This window comes from Lactuca sativa, chromosome 4 (genome assembly GCF_002870075.4).
Source record: "Lactuca sativa cultivar Salinas chromosome 4, Lsat_Salinas_v11, whole genome shotgun sequence".
Classification (NCBI taxonomy): domain Eukaryota; kingdom Viridiplantae; phylum Streptophyta; class Magnoliopsida; order Asterales; family Asteraceae; genus Lactuca; species Lactuca sativa.
Window position 1 is genome coordinate 257429166 of NC_056626.2, and position 13339 is coordinate 257442504.

Here is a 13339-nt window from a genome sequence, read left to right on the forward strand (position 1 = left end):
TAACTTATAATCTTCAAATTATTGATAAGGTCATATTTCTATAGTTTCATATTTATATTTTCATGTCTTTTTTAGTTTTTAAAATTTTTTATTTGCAACATATTTATATAATGTTATAAATAAAAAATATATTTTTTTTAATCGCGACCGTAAAAAAGAACAACACTACAACATAATATGTATGTAAAAGTATGTGAATTTAATGCTCTTATGTATTATGTAAAAGTATGTGGTATTGGTATAAGTAAGATGTTATAATTAAAAAAATAATAAGTAAATTGTTGTTATAATTGGAAAAAAAACACATAAAAAATATTATAAAATTGTTTAAAACCTTATATACAATACTGAAAAGTTTCTAGTTTCTACCCAAACTAACCCCAAATTAACCAATAAGTTATAAAGTTAACTTATAATCTTCAAATTAACTTATAATGTTATATTTCTATAGTTTCATATTTATATTTTCATGTCTTTTTTAGTTTTTAAATTTTTTATATGCATCATATTTATATAATGTTATAAATTATATATACATATATATATTTATATATATATATATATATATATATATATATATATATATATGTATATTAATCTCGACCGTAAAAAAAACCACACAACAACATAATATGTATGTAAAAGTATGTTAATTTCATGCTCTTATGTATTATGTAAATTATGTGGTTTTCTTATAAGTAGGATGTTATAATTGAAAAAAAAATATTGTTATAATTGGAAAAAAACACAAAAAATTGTTATAAATTTGTTTAAAAACTTATATACAAATACTAGAAAATTTCTAGTTTCTACACAAGCTAAACCCAAATTAACCAATAAGTTATATAGTTAACTTACAATAGTAAGAAATGTTTTTTTCTGGATCTTTGACCCTTTTATTTACAAGTAATGTGGATTTTTTAACTTTTTAATTTTAATTTATTTTTTTTAATTTAGTTTTTTTTTTAATTTTTTAATTTTTTAATTTTTAATTTTTTTATTCTTTTAGTTGTAAAAAAATGTGGATTGGAAAAAAAACAATGCTAATTTTGTATACTAAACTCTAAACCCAAAATTATGTTTCAGCAACATCATGTCTATTGATAAAAGTTGGACTACTAATCCATATCGAAACCATCCCGAGTTCCAAGCAGGAATCAAAGCTTTTATCGAGAAGTCCAAGTCACACCTTGATAGTAATGGTAAAATCAGATGTGCGTGTGAAAAATGTGATAACCGTTACTTCAAGTACCCGACTGCAGTTGAACGCCATATATTTATAAATGGTTTCAGTAATTCGTACAAAATTTGGATCTATCATGGTGAATCTTTTATTCCTCTTGTCATCTTGCCAAGTAACGAAATAGCCGATTTAATCGATGATGTGACGTGGAAGTCGAGAGAAAATGATACCAAACATGATGAAGGAACCTCGAATACAAGGGGTAGCGATGTGGATGATGATTTTGCACAGTTGGTGGAAGAAATGGAAACTAAATTGTATCTTGGTTGCATCTTTTCTCCCTTTGAGTTTCTAGCAAAGTTAATGCATATCAAGGTGAACAACAAATGGACTGATAGTTCATTTGATCAACTCCTTGAGTTGTTGCAATTAGCATTTCCCAAAGGCAACAAGGTTCCCCTTTCACATTATCTAGCCAAAAAGAAACTAAAGTCTATTGGCCTAGGGTATGAGTCGATACATGTGTGCAAAAACGATTGTTGTCTCTTTTGGAAAGAACACGATTCATTTCAAGTTTGTCCCATTTGTAAAGAGAGTCGATGGATCGATAAAAACACCAAGGGTAAGAAAGTAGCTCATAAGGTGTTACGGTACTTTCCTGTGACCCATAGAATACGACGTTTATATTGTTCGAGGCACATTGCCAAAAAAATGATCTCGCATAGTACCAGACGTTCAGAAGATGGTGTGATGCTTCATCCTATTGATGGGGAACATTGGCAAGATTTTGATAAAAAATACCCCGACTTCTCGAGTGAACCCCGTAATGTACGCCTAGGTCTTTCAGCTGACAGTTTCAATCCATTTGGAAACATGTGTAATCCACATAGCACATGGCCGATCATACTCACCACATACAATCTGCCACCCTGGATTTGTATGAAAGAGTCATCATTCATGTTGACTTTGTTGATTCCAGACCCGAAAGCTCATGGCAAGGATATGGATGTTTTCCTTAGACCGTTGGTGGAAGAGCTTAAACATTTGTGGAACTCAGGCGTACGTATTAAAGATGCGGCGACAAACACATTCTTCACGATGAGAGTTATGTTGTTGTGGAAAATAAACAATTGGCCAGCTCGTAGTAGTCTATCCGGTTGGAGTGGACATGGGTATAGAGCATGTGCTACTTGCAATGAAGACACTCCTTCGTACCATGCAACAAACAAAGTCATATATATCGGTCATCGTCGTTTCCTAGATGCTAATGATCTGCTAAGAATGTGGTTGGACTTTGACGGGATGGAAGAGACAAGACCCGCTCCGAGACACTTTAGTAATGATGACATACAAGAGCAACTAGGTCGCCTACTAACGCGTAAACCAGGTAAACACCCTGAGCATGGAGGCGATGAGCCAAAGCGACAAGATTACGAGTTGAATTGGTCGAAACGAAGCATTTTCTACGAACTCGAGTATTGGTCTTCTCTACAGTTGATACACAACATAGATCACATGCATGTCCAGAAAAATGTGGACGAGAGTTTGTTAGGTACTCTTCTAATGAACGATAAAAGAAAAGACACATCAAATGCACGAGAGGACTTGAGAATTCTAAACATTCGGAAAAATGAATGGTTGCAAAAAAAATGGTGACAAGTTTCATAGACCCCAAGCAAGATACTCTTTCACGAAATCTAGTCGACAACTCTTTTGTCAATTTATAAAAGAGGTTAAACTACCGGATGGGTTTGGTTCTAACATCAGTAAGAAAGTGAATGATACCAATACTAACATTATCAGGTTGAAATCGCATGACCACCGCATTCTAATTCAACATTTGATACTGATTGGAGTAAGAGGGTTGTTAGACAATGATACGTATACACCTATTGTAGACCTTTGTACGTTTTTCTAGCAACTTTGTTCCAGAACATTGAAGGTGGAGGATATGAGGAAAGCAAAAGTAGACATTATTGCAATCTTGTGCAAGTTAGAATTGATTTATCCTCCAGCGTTTTTTGACATTATGGTTCATTTACTTTTGCATTTACCTGATGAAGCAATTTCCGGAGGCCCGGTATGTATGAGATGGATGTATCCCTTCGAAAGGTATATGAAAAGACTAAAAAACTATGTTAGAAACAAGGCGAAGTCGGAAGGTTCTACAGTTGAGGGTTATGTTGCTGAAGAAGCTTTATCATTTTGTTCCATGTACCTTCGAGATGTAAAGAATCATCCGGAAAGAAATGAAGATGTTGTCATTGAAAAAACAAAGTTTCGGATGTTTGAGTCTAAATGTCGACCGACCAGCACAACTCAAATCAAAACTCTTAATTTTACGGAAATGCATAACATGGAATGGTTTGTATTGAATAGATGTAAAGAAGTCGGACAATATATCAATTAATTAATCTTATATCTAACTTTCATCCGTAATTTTTTTTTTTTATCTTTTTAAATCTATATCTTTTGGTCATCAACATAGGAAATTCAAATCTGAACATCCCCAAAGTGATGAAAAGAGAGAATTTCGTAATTGGTTTCGTGAAAAGGTAATATAAATTAATAAACAAATTTGTTTCATTGATATAACGAATACATAATACATATTAATTTAAAACTGCTAGGTTCATCAAATGAAAGTAAAAAACTCTCCATAATTCCACAAAGAGTTGTCGGCTCTTGCAATGGGTCCGCAAATGAATTCTTATTCTTACACCGCATGCATAGTCGATGGTGTTAGGTTTATGGTACTTAGTCGTGACACACAACGTACAACACAAAACTCTGGGGTTTTAGCGGTGGGTGAGAAAGGCGAGAAATATTATGGCCAGTTAGAAGAGATCATAGAGTTGAGGTATACACATGATTATTCAACTCTACTATTTCGTTGCAAGTGGTTTGATACTCGAACAAGAGTTATTTCTAGTGATAATTTCACCAGTATCGACACACGACGCGAAGCATAAAAAGATGAACTCATATATGCTTCACAAGCCAAACAAGCGTTCTACATCAGAGAGCCAACCAATAACCACCGGTGTGTTGTCGAGCATGTTAATCATTGAAGTATTTGGGATCAACCATCGAACGATGACCTTGTTTAAAATGTTGACAATGTCTCACACGAAAATGTAGATAATGTTGATGTACTTCAAAATATCTCTTCATCCGATGCTCCACTTTTTATCGATTTCAGCATGTAATTTCAAAACATTCCTAGAGTCATTGTTGATGTAGAAAGTGCAACTGAAGTTCCTCCGCCAACTGGTAGACTCAATGATGTTTCTGATTGCGAGACTGATTATGATGAGACCGATTCTGATTATGATACCGAAGAAGACACTGAAGGATATGAGGAAGATTCCGATTAGAATAGTTCTTATGTAATATGTATTTGTAATATGTGTTTATAATATGAACTTTATTTGGATTTCTAGTTTAAATAGAAATGTTTATTTCCATGTAATGTGTATCTGTAATAAAAATTGTATTTGTATATCTTATAATTTTTCAGGAAATGATGAGAATATGGCTTTGATTTATGTATACCATTGCTGCTGTCATGGGTCGTAGACACGGGGGAGATGGAGCTGAGGACCCACCATCCCAGGTGGTAGAGGTGATGGTCATCACGAGTAGGACGGTAAGTCTTATTATGAATTTTTATTTAATACTTTTGTTCAATTATTATAAATTAGATATCGTTTCTAATAATTTTTAATTATATTTGTAGTTGAGGGACGTGCCCGAAGGAAAGTTCGAGGCAAAGAGAAAAATATAAAACTTGAAAAAGCAATCTTACGGAACCAGGGGAAACCAATTAGCATGCAATATGATAGAGATATCACATTTGATCCCGTAGGAGAGCCGAAAGACATGTTTTCCCGAGAAGTTGGAAAAACAATGTGGCAGATGGTCCCTTTTGACAAATGGACTTGGAAAAGAGTTTCCCCTTCAACACAGGACACTGTACTACAACATTTAGTGGCAATTATTTATTTAAATATATTTTATATGGTTAACTAAAATTGTTTTTTACTTGGTTAACTTTTTTTTGTAGACAAAGTTTGATTTGGATCAGATGTACCAGGATGCACAAGCTAATATGTTGACAGAGGGTTTTCAAGCAACTTTGTTAAAAGGTTATCGAGAACATAAAGCTGACGCAAAAGAATATTTTATGTTAGTTAGAGGGTATGATGATATCCCGAGAGCATTAGCCAATCCTCCGGAGGGTATGCTAGTTGATAACTGGGCAAAGGAAGTTGAGTATTTCCAAATGGACGAACACAAAATTGCTTCAGAAAGGATTAAAAAAGTCCATGTAATGCAAACAAATGTGAATCGTGGGGGTTCGAGCTCGTATAGCAGTACTTGCTATAAGAAGGTATCGTACGATACATGTAATTATTTATTTAAAATATAATCGTAACACACTAAAATACGAGCCAAAAATTTCATTTTTGAAAACATATATTTAGCAAAACATTCGTATGAAACATTTACTTGTCATAACATTTTATAAAGATATCGCATGTCTGGAAAAACATTTCAATAACATAAAAATGTCAGAGTACAAATCCCTAGGAAAGTCTCATGATGCGGAATTCGAAACATGTGTGTGATGGGCTGCTATCGCGCCTTCCCCATCGAAGAAGAGGTACCTGAAACCAAAACTGAAAACTATAAGCACGAAGCTTAGTGAGTTCCCCCATCGTACCGTATATCATACAATCACATATCATACATATTGTCGGGCATTTCTGGGGTGCCCGACCTACCCGGTACGGCCATTTTGGGGTGCCGACCTACCCGTGTCAAGCCATTTTGGGGTGCTGACTACCCATGTCACGCCGTTCTGGGGTGCTGACTACCCTTCGGTCCTGACGACCGAACCTCGGGGACTATTTCACCCCCTACTGCTACTATCACATATATCATAACATAACATATTATCAGACATATCTGGGGTGCCTGAACTACCCTTCGGTCCTAACGACCGAACTCGGGGACTAGTCCCCTCCTACTACCTCTATCGCATATAACATAAAAAGCCAGCATGCAAACATGTCATCATATACTGTCAGATGTATTTGGGGTGTCTGACTACCCTTCGGTCCTAACAACCGAACTTTATTACTATCACATGTAACATATCATGCTAGCATATAACATATTAGGTAGTAGCAAACCTAGATGATATCACAAAGACAATCATCTATCATACATTTCCTACTGGTGGGTCGGCATTATAGCCTTAGACCCACCGCTACTGGAAGGTAACTCACCTCGAAGTAGCTGTTGATCTGTGTGGGAAAGGTCTGTCTGTTGCTGTTGTTGTTGCTTCGGAAATCCTCCGACTCAAGGAAAACGTTGAGATGTCACAAAAATGCTTGGCCTCCTTCTCCTCTTCTTGATCTACTCCTCTTTCTCCTAAAAAAAAAACTTCAAGAGCACACCCAAAACACTTCAATCTCGCAAGGAAAAGGGCAAAGACGATGTTGGGAGCTCTGGGGGTAAATGGGGGCGAGGTTGGGGGCGGAAATGAGTGTTTAAATAGAGTGCAAACCCTCGAAATTTAGGGTTTCAACAGGTAGCGGTGACTCGTCCAGTCGCCAACTTAAACGTGCCCTCGGACCGCGTCCCTACTCGGCGAGTCGGACCTACAACTCGCTGAGTCCAAGGCTAAAATGACAATTACTAGGATAAATTTTATGTACCAGGAACCAGGTGCTACAAATCTCCCCCACTTATTTTAGACTTCATCCTCGAAGTCTGCCGCTCGATCCTGAAACAGCTCGGGGTAATGCTCCATCATTTCTTCCACCGGCTCCCAAGTCCATTCCGAACCCTTGCGGTGCTGCCATTGCACTTTCACTAGCTCCACCCTCTTGTTCCTTAGATCCTTCGACTTCCGGTCGAGAATTGCGACTGGGCACTCAATGTAATTCAGGCTGTCATCAACCTATATATCCTCTAATGGCACCACCGCTGAATCATCCACGAGACACTTCCGCAGCGGGGAGACATGGAAGGTGTTGTGGATCTGGCTGAGCTCGGCTGGCAGATCCAGCCTATATGCCACCTTGCCCACCCGGGCTACAACCCTGAACAGTCCAATGAATCTCGGGCCCAACTTTCCCCGCTTCCTGAATCGAATGACACCTTTACAAGGCGACACCTTCAGGAGAACCATATCCCCGACCTGGAACTCTAGGTCTGATCGACGCTTGTCGGCATAACTTTTCTGCCGACTCTGCACAGTCTGAAGCCTGCTCCAAACCTGCTGGATTCTCTCGGTCGTCTTGAGCACCACCTCGGTGCTCCCCATGACCCTTTGGCCAACTTCACCCCAGCATATCGGGGTCCTGCACCTCCGACCGTACAACATCTCGAATGGGGGACGATCAATACTCGCGTGATAGCTATTGTTGTACGAGAACTCAGCCAAAGGAAGATAGGTATCCCAACTACCACCGAATTCTAACACGCACGCCTGCAACATATCCTCCAAAGTCTAGATGGTCCGCTCACTCTGACCATCCATCTGCGGGTGAAAATCGGTGCTAAAATGCAGACGAGTGCCCAACTCATCATGAAACCTCTTCCAAAACCGGGAAGTGAACCGCACATCTCGATCTGATATCACTGACACTGGCACCCCGTGTCGCGCCACTATCTCCCTGATATAGATATCGGCCAACTTTTCGGCTGAGATACTACGCCACATCCCGCTTCATGCAGGGCCACCAATAGTCCAGACGAAGATCCCGATACATCTTCGTTGCCCCTGGATGAATAGAGAATCGGGATTTTTGTGCCTCCTCCATCAAGATCTGGCGCACGCCTCCATGATACGGCACCCACACCCTACGGTGTAGTGTCAACAACCCCCGGCTATCATAATCGAAGAAGGTGACTTGACCCATTATTCGCTCACTCTTCCGATGCTCCTCCTTCATAGCCTCCTGTTGAGCCTCCCGAATATGCTCCAACAGGGGAGTCACCACAGTCATCCGCATGCAAACATCCCTGGTCGGCGCCGCCTTGCGGCTAAGTGCATCGGCCACCACATTGGCCTTCCCCGGGTGGTAAAGGATCTCGCAATCATAATCCTTCACCACGTCCAACCACCGACGCTGCCTCATGTTCAGATTCGGCTGATCCATGAGGTACCTCAAACTCTTGTGGTCCGTGTAAATGGTACAACGAACCCTGTAAAGGTAATGCCGCCAAATCTTAAGGGCGAAGACCACCGCCCCAACTCTAAATCGTGCGTCGGGTAGTTCGCCTCGTGAGGCTTCAGCTGCCTCGAGGTATAAGCAATGACATGCCCCCTCTACATCAACACTGCGCCTAAACCTAAGATCGACGCATCGCAATATACCACAAAATCCTCCACGCCCTCGGGCAGGGCTAAGATCGGCGCCTCGCACAATCTCTGCCTCAGAGTCTCAAACGCTGCCTGCTGCTCAGGCCCCCACCGAAAGACCACGGCTTTCCTAGTCAACCGTGTCAGGGGTACGACTATCTTGGAGAAATCCTGAATGAACCTCCGATAGTAGCCTGCCAATCCTAGGAAACTACGAATCTCGGATGGAGACTTCGGAACCTCCCACCTCATCACGGCCTCCACCTTGGTCGGATCTACTGAAATTCCGTTCTGATTGACGAGGTGCGCAAGAAATTGCACCTCGCGCAACAAAAACTCACATTTGGAGAACTTGGCGTACAAGCTCTCCCTCCTCAGGGTCTCCAATACCTCTCTCAGATGCTCCTCATGCTCCTCCTGAGTCTTGGAATAAACCAAGATGTCATCAATGAAAACTATCATAGACGGATCCAACATCGGTCTGCACACGCGGTTCATGAGGTCCATGAACGCGGCAGGAGCATTGTGAGCCCAAACGGCATGACCACGAACTCATAATGGCCATAACGCGTCCGAAACGCGGTCTTTTGTATATCGTCCTCTCTAACCCTCATCTGATGATAGCCTAAACGCATATCGATCTTGGAGAACCAAGATGCTCCCTGCAACTGATCAAAGAGATCATCAATCCTCGGGAGTGGGTAACGGTTCTTCACCGTTACCTTATTCAGCTCCGCATAATCTGTACACATCCAATGCAACCCATCCTTCTTCTTCACAAACAGGATCGAGGCTCCCAAGGGCGAACTGCTCGGACGAATAAATCCCTTGTCCAGCACCTCCTGCAGCTGCGTAGACAACTCCTGCATCTCGGGAGGAGCCAACCGATAGGGTGCCTTGGCTATCAGAGCCACACCAGGAACTAGGTCGATCCTGAACTCTACCTAGCACTCCGGAGGTATTCCAGGAAGCTCCTCCGGGAACACATCAGCGTAGTCTCGTACCACTGGAACCTTGCTCACCGTCGCCTTACCCGTCTCCCGGGTATCCATAACATACGCGACATACCCCGCACATCCCTGGTGAAGGTAGCGCCTAGCTCTCGCTGCTGAGCATACTATAGGTCCACGCCCTGGCCTCTCGCCGTGGATCACCAACTCTCCCCCGCTTGGGGTCCTGACCCGTACTAGTTGCTGTGTGCAATCTATCACTTCCCCATTAGGGCTCAACCAATCCATGCCTATAATCACCTTGTTCCACCGCAACGGTATGGGAACCAAATCCACCAAATAACGCTCCTCAAATAACCTCAAAACACAATCCTTGAACACTGCTGATACTCGCACCGATCAATCATCGGCAATCTCTACCTCTAAAGGGCAATCCAACATGCCCGAGGACTCAGTAAACCTCTTGCTAAGCGCAAGGGAAACAAATGATCAGGTGGCTCCCGAGTCGAACAACACCTGAACCGGAATACCGTTCACATGGAACGATCCTAATGCATATACACAGAGCACAAATCAATAACATAACATCATAAAATAAAATAGACAGAAAGAATCATACCTGTCACCACATCGGGTGCGGTGCGTGCCACTTCTGCTGTAAGCTGAAACACCCGACTCCTCACCACTGGAGCCTTTGCCTTGCCCTACCGGCCATCCGTAATCTGCAGGGTAGCTGGAGCTGGCGCCTTAACCGGCGCTGATGATGTCAACTGGGGGCAATTGGCCTTCTTGTGGCCCCTCTAGTTGCAGTGAAAACACAGCAACTCTGATGTCTGAATCACAGGTGCAGGGGCGGTACAATCCCTGCTAAAATACCCCGTCTTGCTACACTTATAGCAGCCCGACGATCCCAATCTACATGCCCCCTCATGAGGCCTGCCGCATTTCCTGCAGCGGCTTGGTCCTGACTGGCCTTTCAGCCTACCATCTGATCCCTTGGGCTTCTTCCCCGAAGCCCCTCCTGTCTGTCCCTCCTCAGTCTTCCTCTTCCGGACGTGCTCCAGATCTATCTCTCTCTCCCTCGCCCTGGAAATCATAGAGTCCAAGGTAGGGCAAGCTGAAAAACTGACATGCTCTCGAATATCAGCTCAGAGCATGTCATGGTAGCGGGTCTTCCTCATGTCCTCATCACCCGCATACTGGGGCACTAATAATGCCCTCTCCCGAAACTTGGCGGTGATCTCCGCCACAGTCTCCGTCATCTGTCTCATATCTAGGAACTCCCTGGCCAGCTGCTGAAGCTCGACATCCGGCGCAAACTCTGCTCTGAACCTGGTCACGATGTCCGACTAGGTCATAGCCTCGACAACTGAGGCTCCCAACGAGTACCGACGGACTCCCACCAATCCCTAGCTCGATCTCTCAAACATCCTGCTGCAAATCTCACCTTCGACCTCTCAGGGCAGAAGCTAATCGTTTGTGCAGACTCAATGTCTGCAATCCATCGTCTGGCAGCTTTGGGGTCCTTTGCCCCATGAAAATCCGGCGCGCCACTGCCCCGAAAGTCCTTGAAGGATAGTTTGCGGGATCCTGACTGGCCAGATGCCATGTCACTCCTGAATGCCCGAAGTCGATCCTCCATCATCTCTAATATCCCTTCCTTGATTGACCCGAAGATAATGGGGGTCGACTCAAGGATGCCTCTGGTGATCTCTGACGCGATGAACTCGCGTAGCCCCTCCTCTACTGCCTCGGAACCTGATCCTGAACCCGATCCCTCTCCTGTACTGCCAACTGCTAGCCTCGAGCGTAGTACCGCCATTCTGAAATACAAAAGAAATGACAAATGTTAGTGATACTGATACTTCTGGAGGGATCACACCTACTACAAGTTCCCTGGTCTTATCTTGGCATTCCTCGATTCGGGTACGGATCCTCTGCTTTCAGTAGTACGAGCCCATACTACCTTCCACATCTATCCGTACCTTCTCCAAGGAATGTCATGACTCCACCAGGTCCCTTTCACTACCGCTGATCTCTGCTACTCTAATCCTAGGCTTACCTTAGGAAACCTTTGACTCCACCCAAACCAGTCCTCAGTTGCTGAAGGCCTCTTGGTGATGCCAATTAACTACCACCTAAATACAATCACATGTGACGAGGCTCGGATAATCCTTCGAGTGAGGGACTCATCCCTACCACGGTTAGGACTCAAACAAGAGCTACGCAATAGGGTCAAATCCAACACTCTGAGATTATTCAACCCTGGTCACATGTGACTTTAACGTATTCACCTAACAGCGAACTCCCATCACTTCAAAGCCCACATAGCACAAAGCAACAACATTTGGACATAAAGGAAACAATTTCAAGCAGCTCTATCCTCGTAGAGAAAAACTGGACTAGCATACAATGATAAACTCGTACTATCAAGAATAACCTAAACAGGCTACCCTACTGCTGTCTACTCAATTCTAGCATGCAACTTTTCATATACTGAAGCACATAAAGCAGGCACATAAGGCATCACTCCTAGATCCTTAGTCCTGTTCTAGCATGTTGTTCTACAGAAACTGATAAACATATATAAACTTGTATGGGTACATTGGGGAATACTTACTTGAGCTCGGCCGGTTACGCACATCACACACTTTGTTCTTTCTTAAAACACTTTCACTTAGCCCTTTTAGAAAACATTTCTCTTTCCAAAATCTTGTAATCCCTCGATTTGAGTTCAAACACCCCTGAAGATGTGTCCGAATCCCTCAAACCAGGGCTCTGATACCAACTTGTAACACCCCAAAATACGAGCAAAAAATTTCATGTTTGAAAACATATATTTAGCAAAACATTCGAATAAAATGTTTACTAGTCATAACATTTTATAAAGATATCGCATGTCTGGAAAAACATTTCAATAACATAAAAATGTCAGAGTACAAATCCCCAGGAAAGTCTCATGATGCGGAATACGAAACATGTGTGTGATGGGCTGCTACCGCGCCAGCTCCTTCCCCATCGAAGAAGAGGTACTTGAAACCAAAACTGAAAACTGTAAGCACGAAGCTTAGTGAGTTCCCCCATCGTACCGCATATCATACAATCACATATCATACATATTTCCAGGCATTTCTAGGGTGCCCGACCTACCCGGTACGGCCATTCTGGGGTGCCGACCTACCCGTGTCAAGCCATTCTGGGGTGCTGACTACCCTTCGGTCCTGACGACCGAACCTCGGGGACTATTTCACCCCTACTGCTACTATCACATATATCATAACAAAACATATTATCAGACATATCTGGGGTGCCTGAACTACCCTTCGGTCCTAACGACCGAACTCGGGGACTAGTCCCCTCCTACTACCTCTATCGCATATAACGTAAAAAGTCAGCATGCAAACATATCATCATATATTGTCAAGCGTATCTGGGGTGTCTGACTAACCTTCGGTCCTAACAACTGAACTCTATTACTATCACATGTAACATATCATGCTAGCATATAACATATCAGGTAGTAGCAAACCTAGATGATATCACAAAGACAATTATATATCACACATTTCCTACTGGTGGGCCGACATTGTGGCCATAGACCCACCGCTACTGGAAGGTAACTCACCTCGAAGTAGCTACTGATCTGTGTGGGAAAGGTCTGTCTGCTACTGCTTCGGAAATCCTCCGACTCAAGGAAAACGTTGAGATGTCACAAAAATGCTTGGCCTCCTTCTCCTCTTCTTGATCTACGCCTCTTTCTCCTCAAAAAAAACTTCAAGAACACACCCAAAACACTTCAATCTCACAAGGAAAAGGGCAAAGACGATG

The 13339-nt window shown here is 42.5% G+C and overlaps 1 protein-coding gene across 1 annotated transcript; it reads left to right on the plus strand.

Annotated features, from left to right (window-relative positions):
* Positions 1-1093: 1093 nt before the first annotated feature.
* On the plus strand, positions 1094-2839 carry LOC128133611 (uncharacterized). Its single transcript, XM_052771117.1, has one exon. The coding sequence runs from the start codon at positions 1094-1096 to the stop codon at positions 2837-2839; it is 1746 nt and encodes a 581-aa protein (XP_052627077.1).
* The last annotated feature ends 10500 nt before the right edge of the window (positions 2840-13339 follow it).

Excerpts from the sequence above, each read along its gene's own strand:
- LOC128133611 (XM_052771117.1), top strand. The coding sequence starts at position 1,094 with ATGTCTATTGATAAAAGTTGGACTACTAATCCATATCGAAACCATCCC.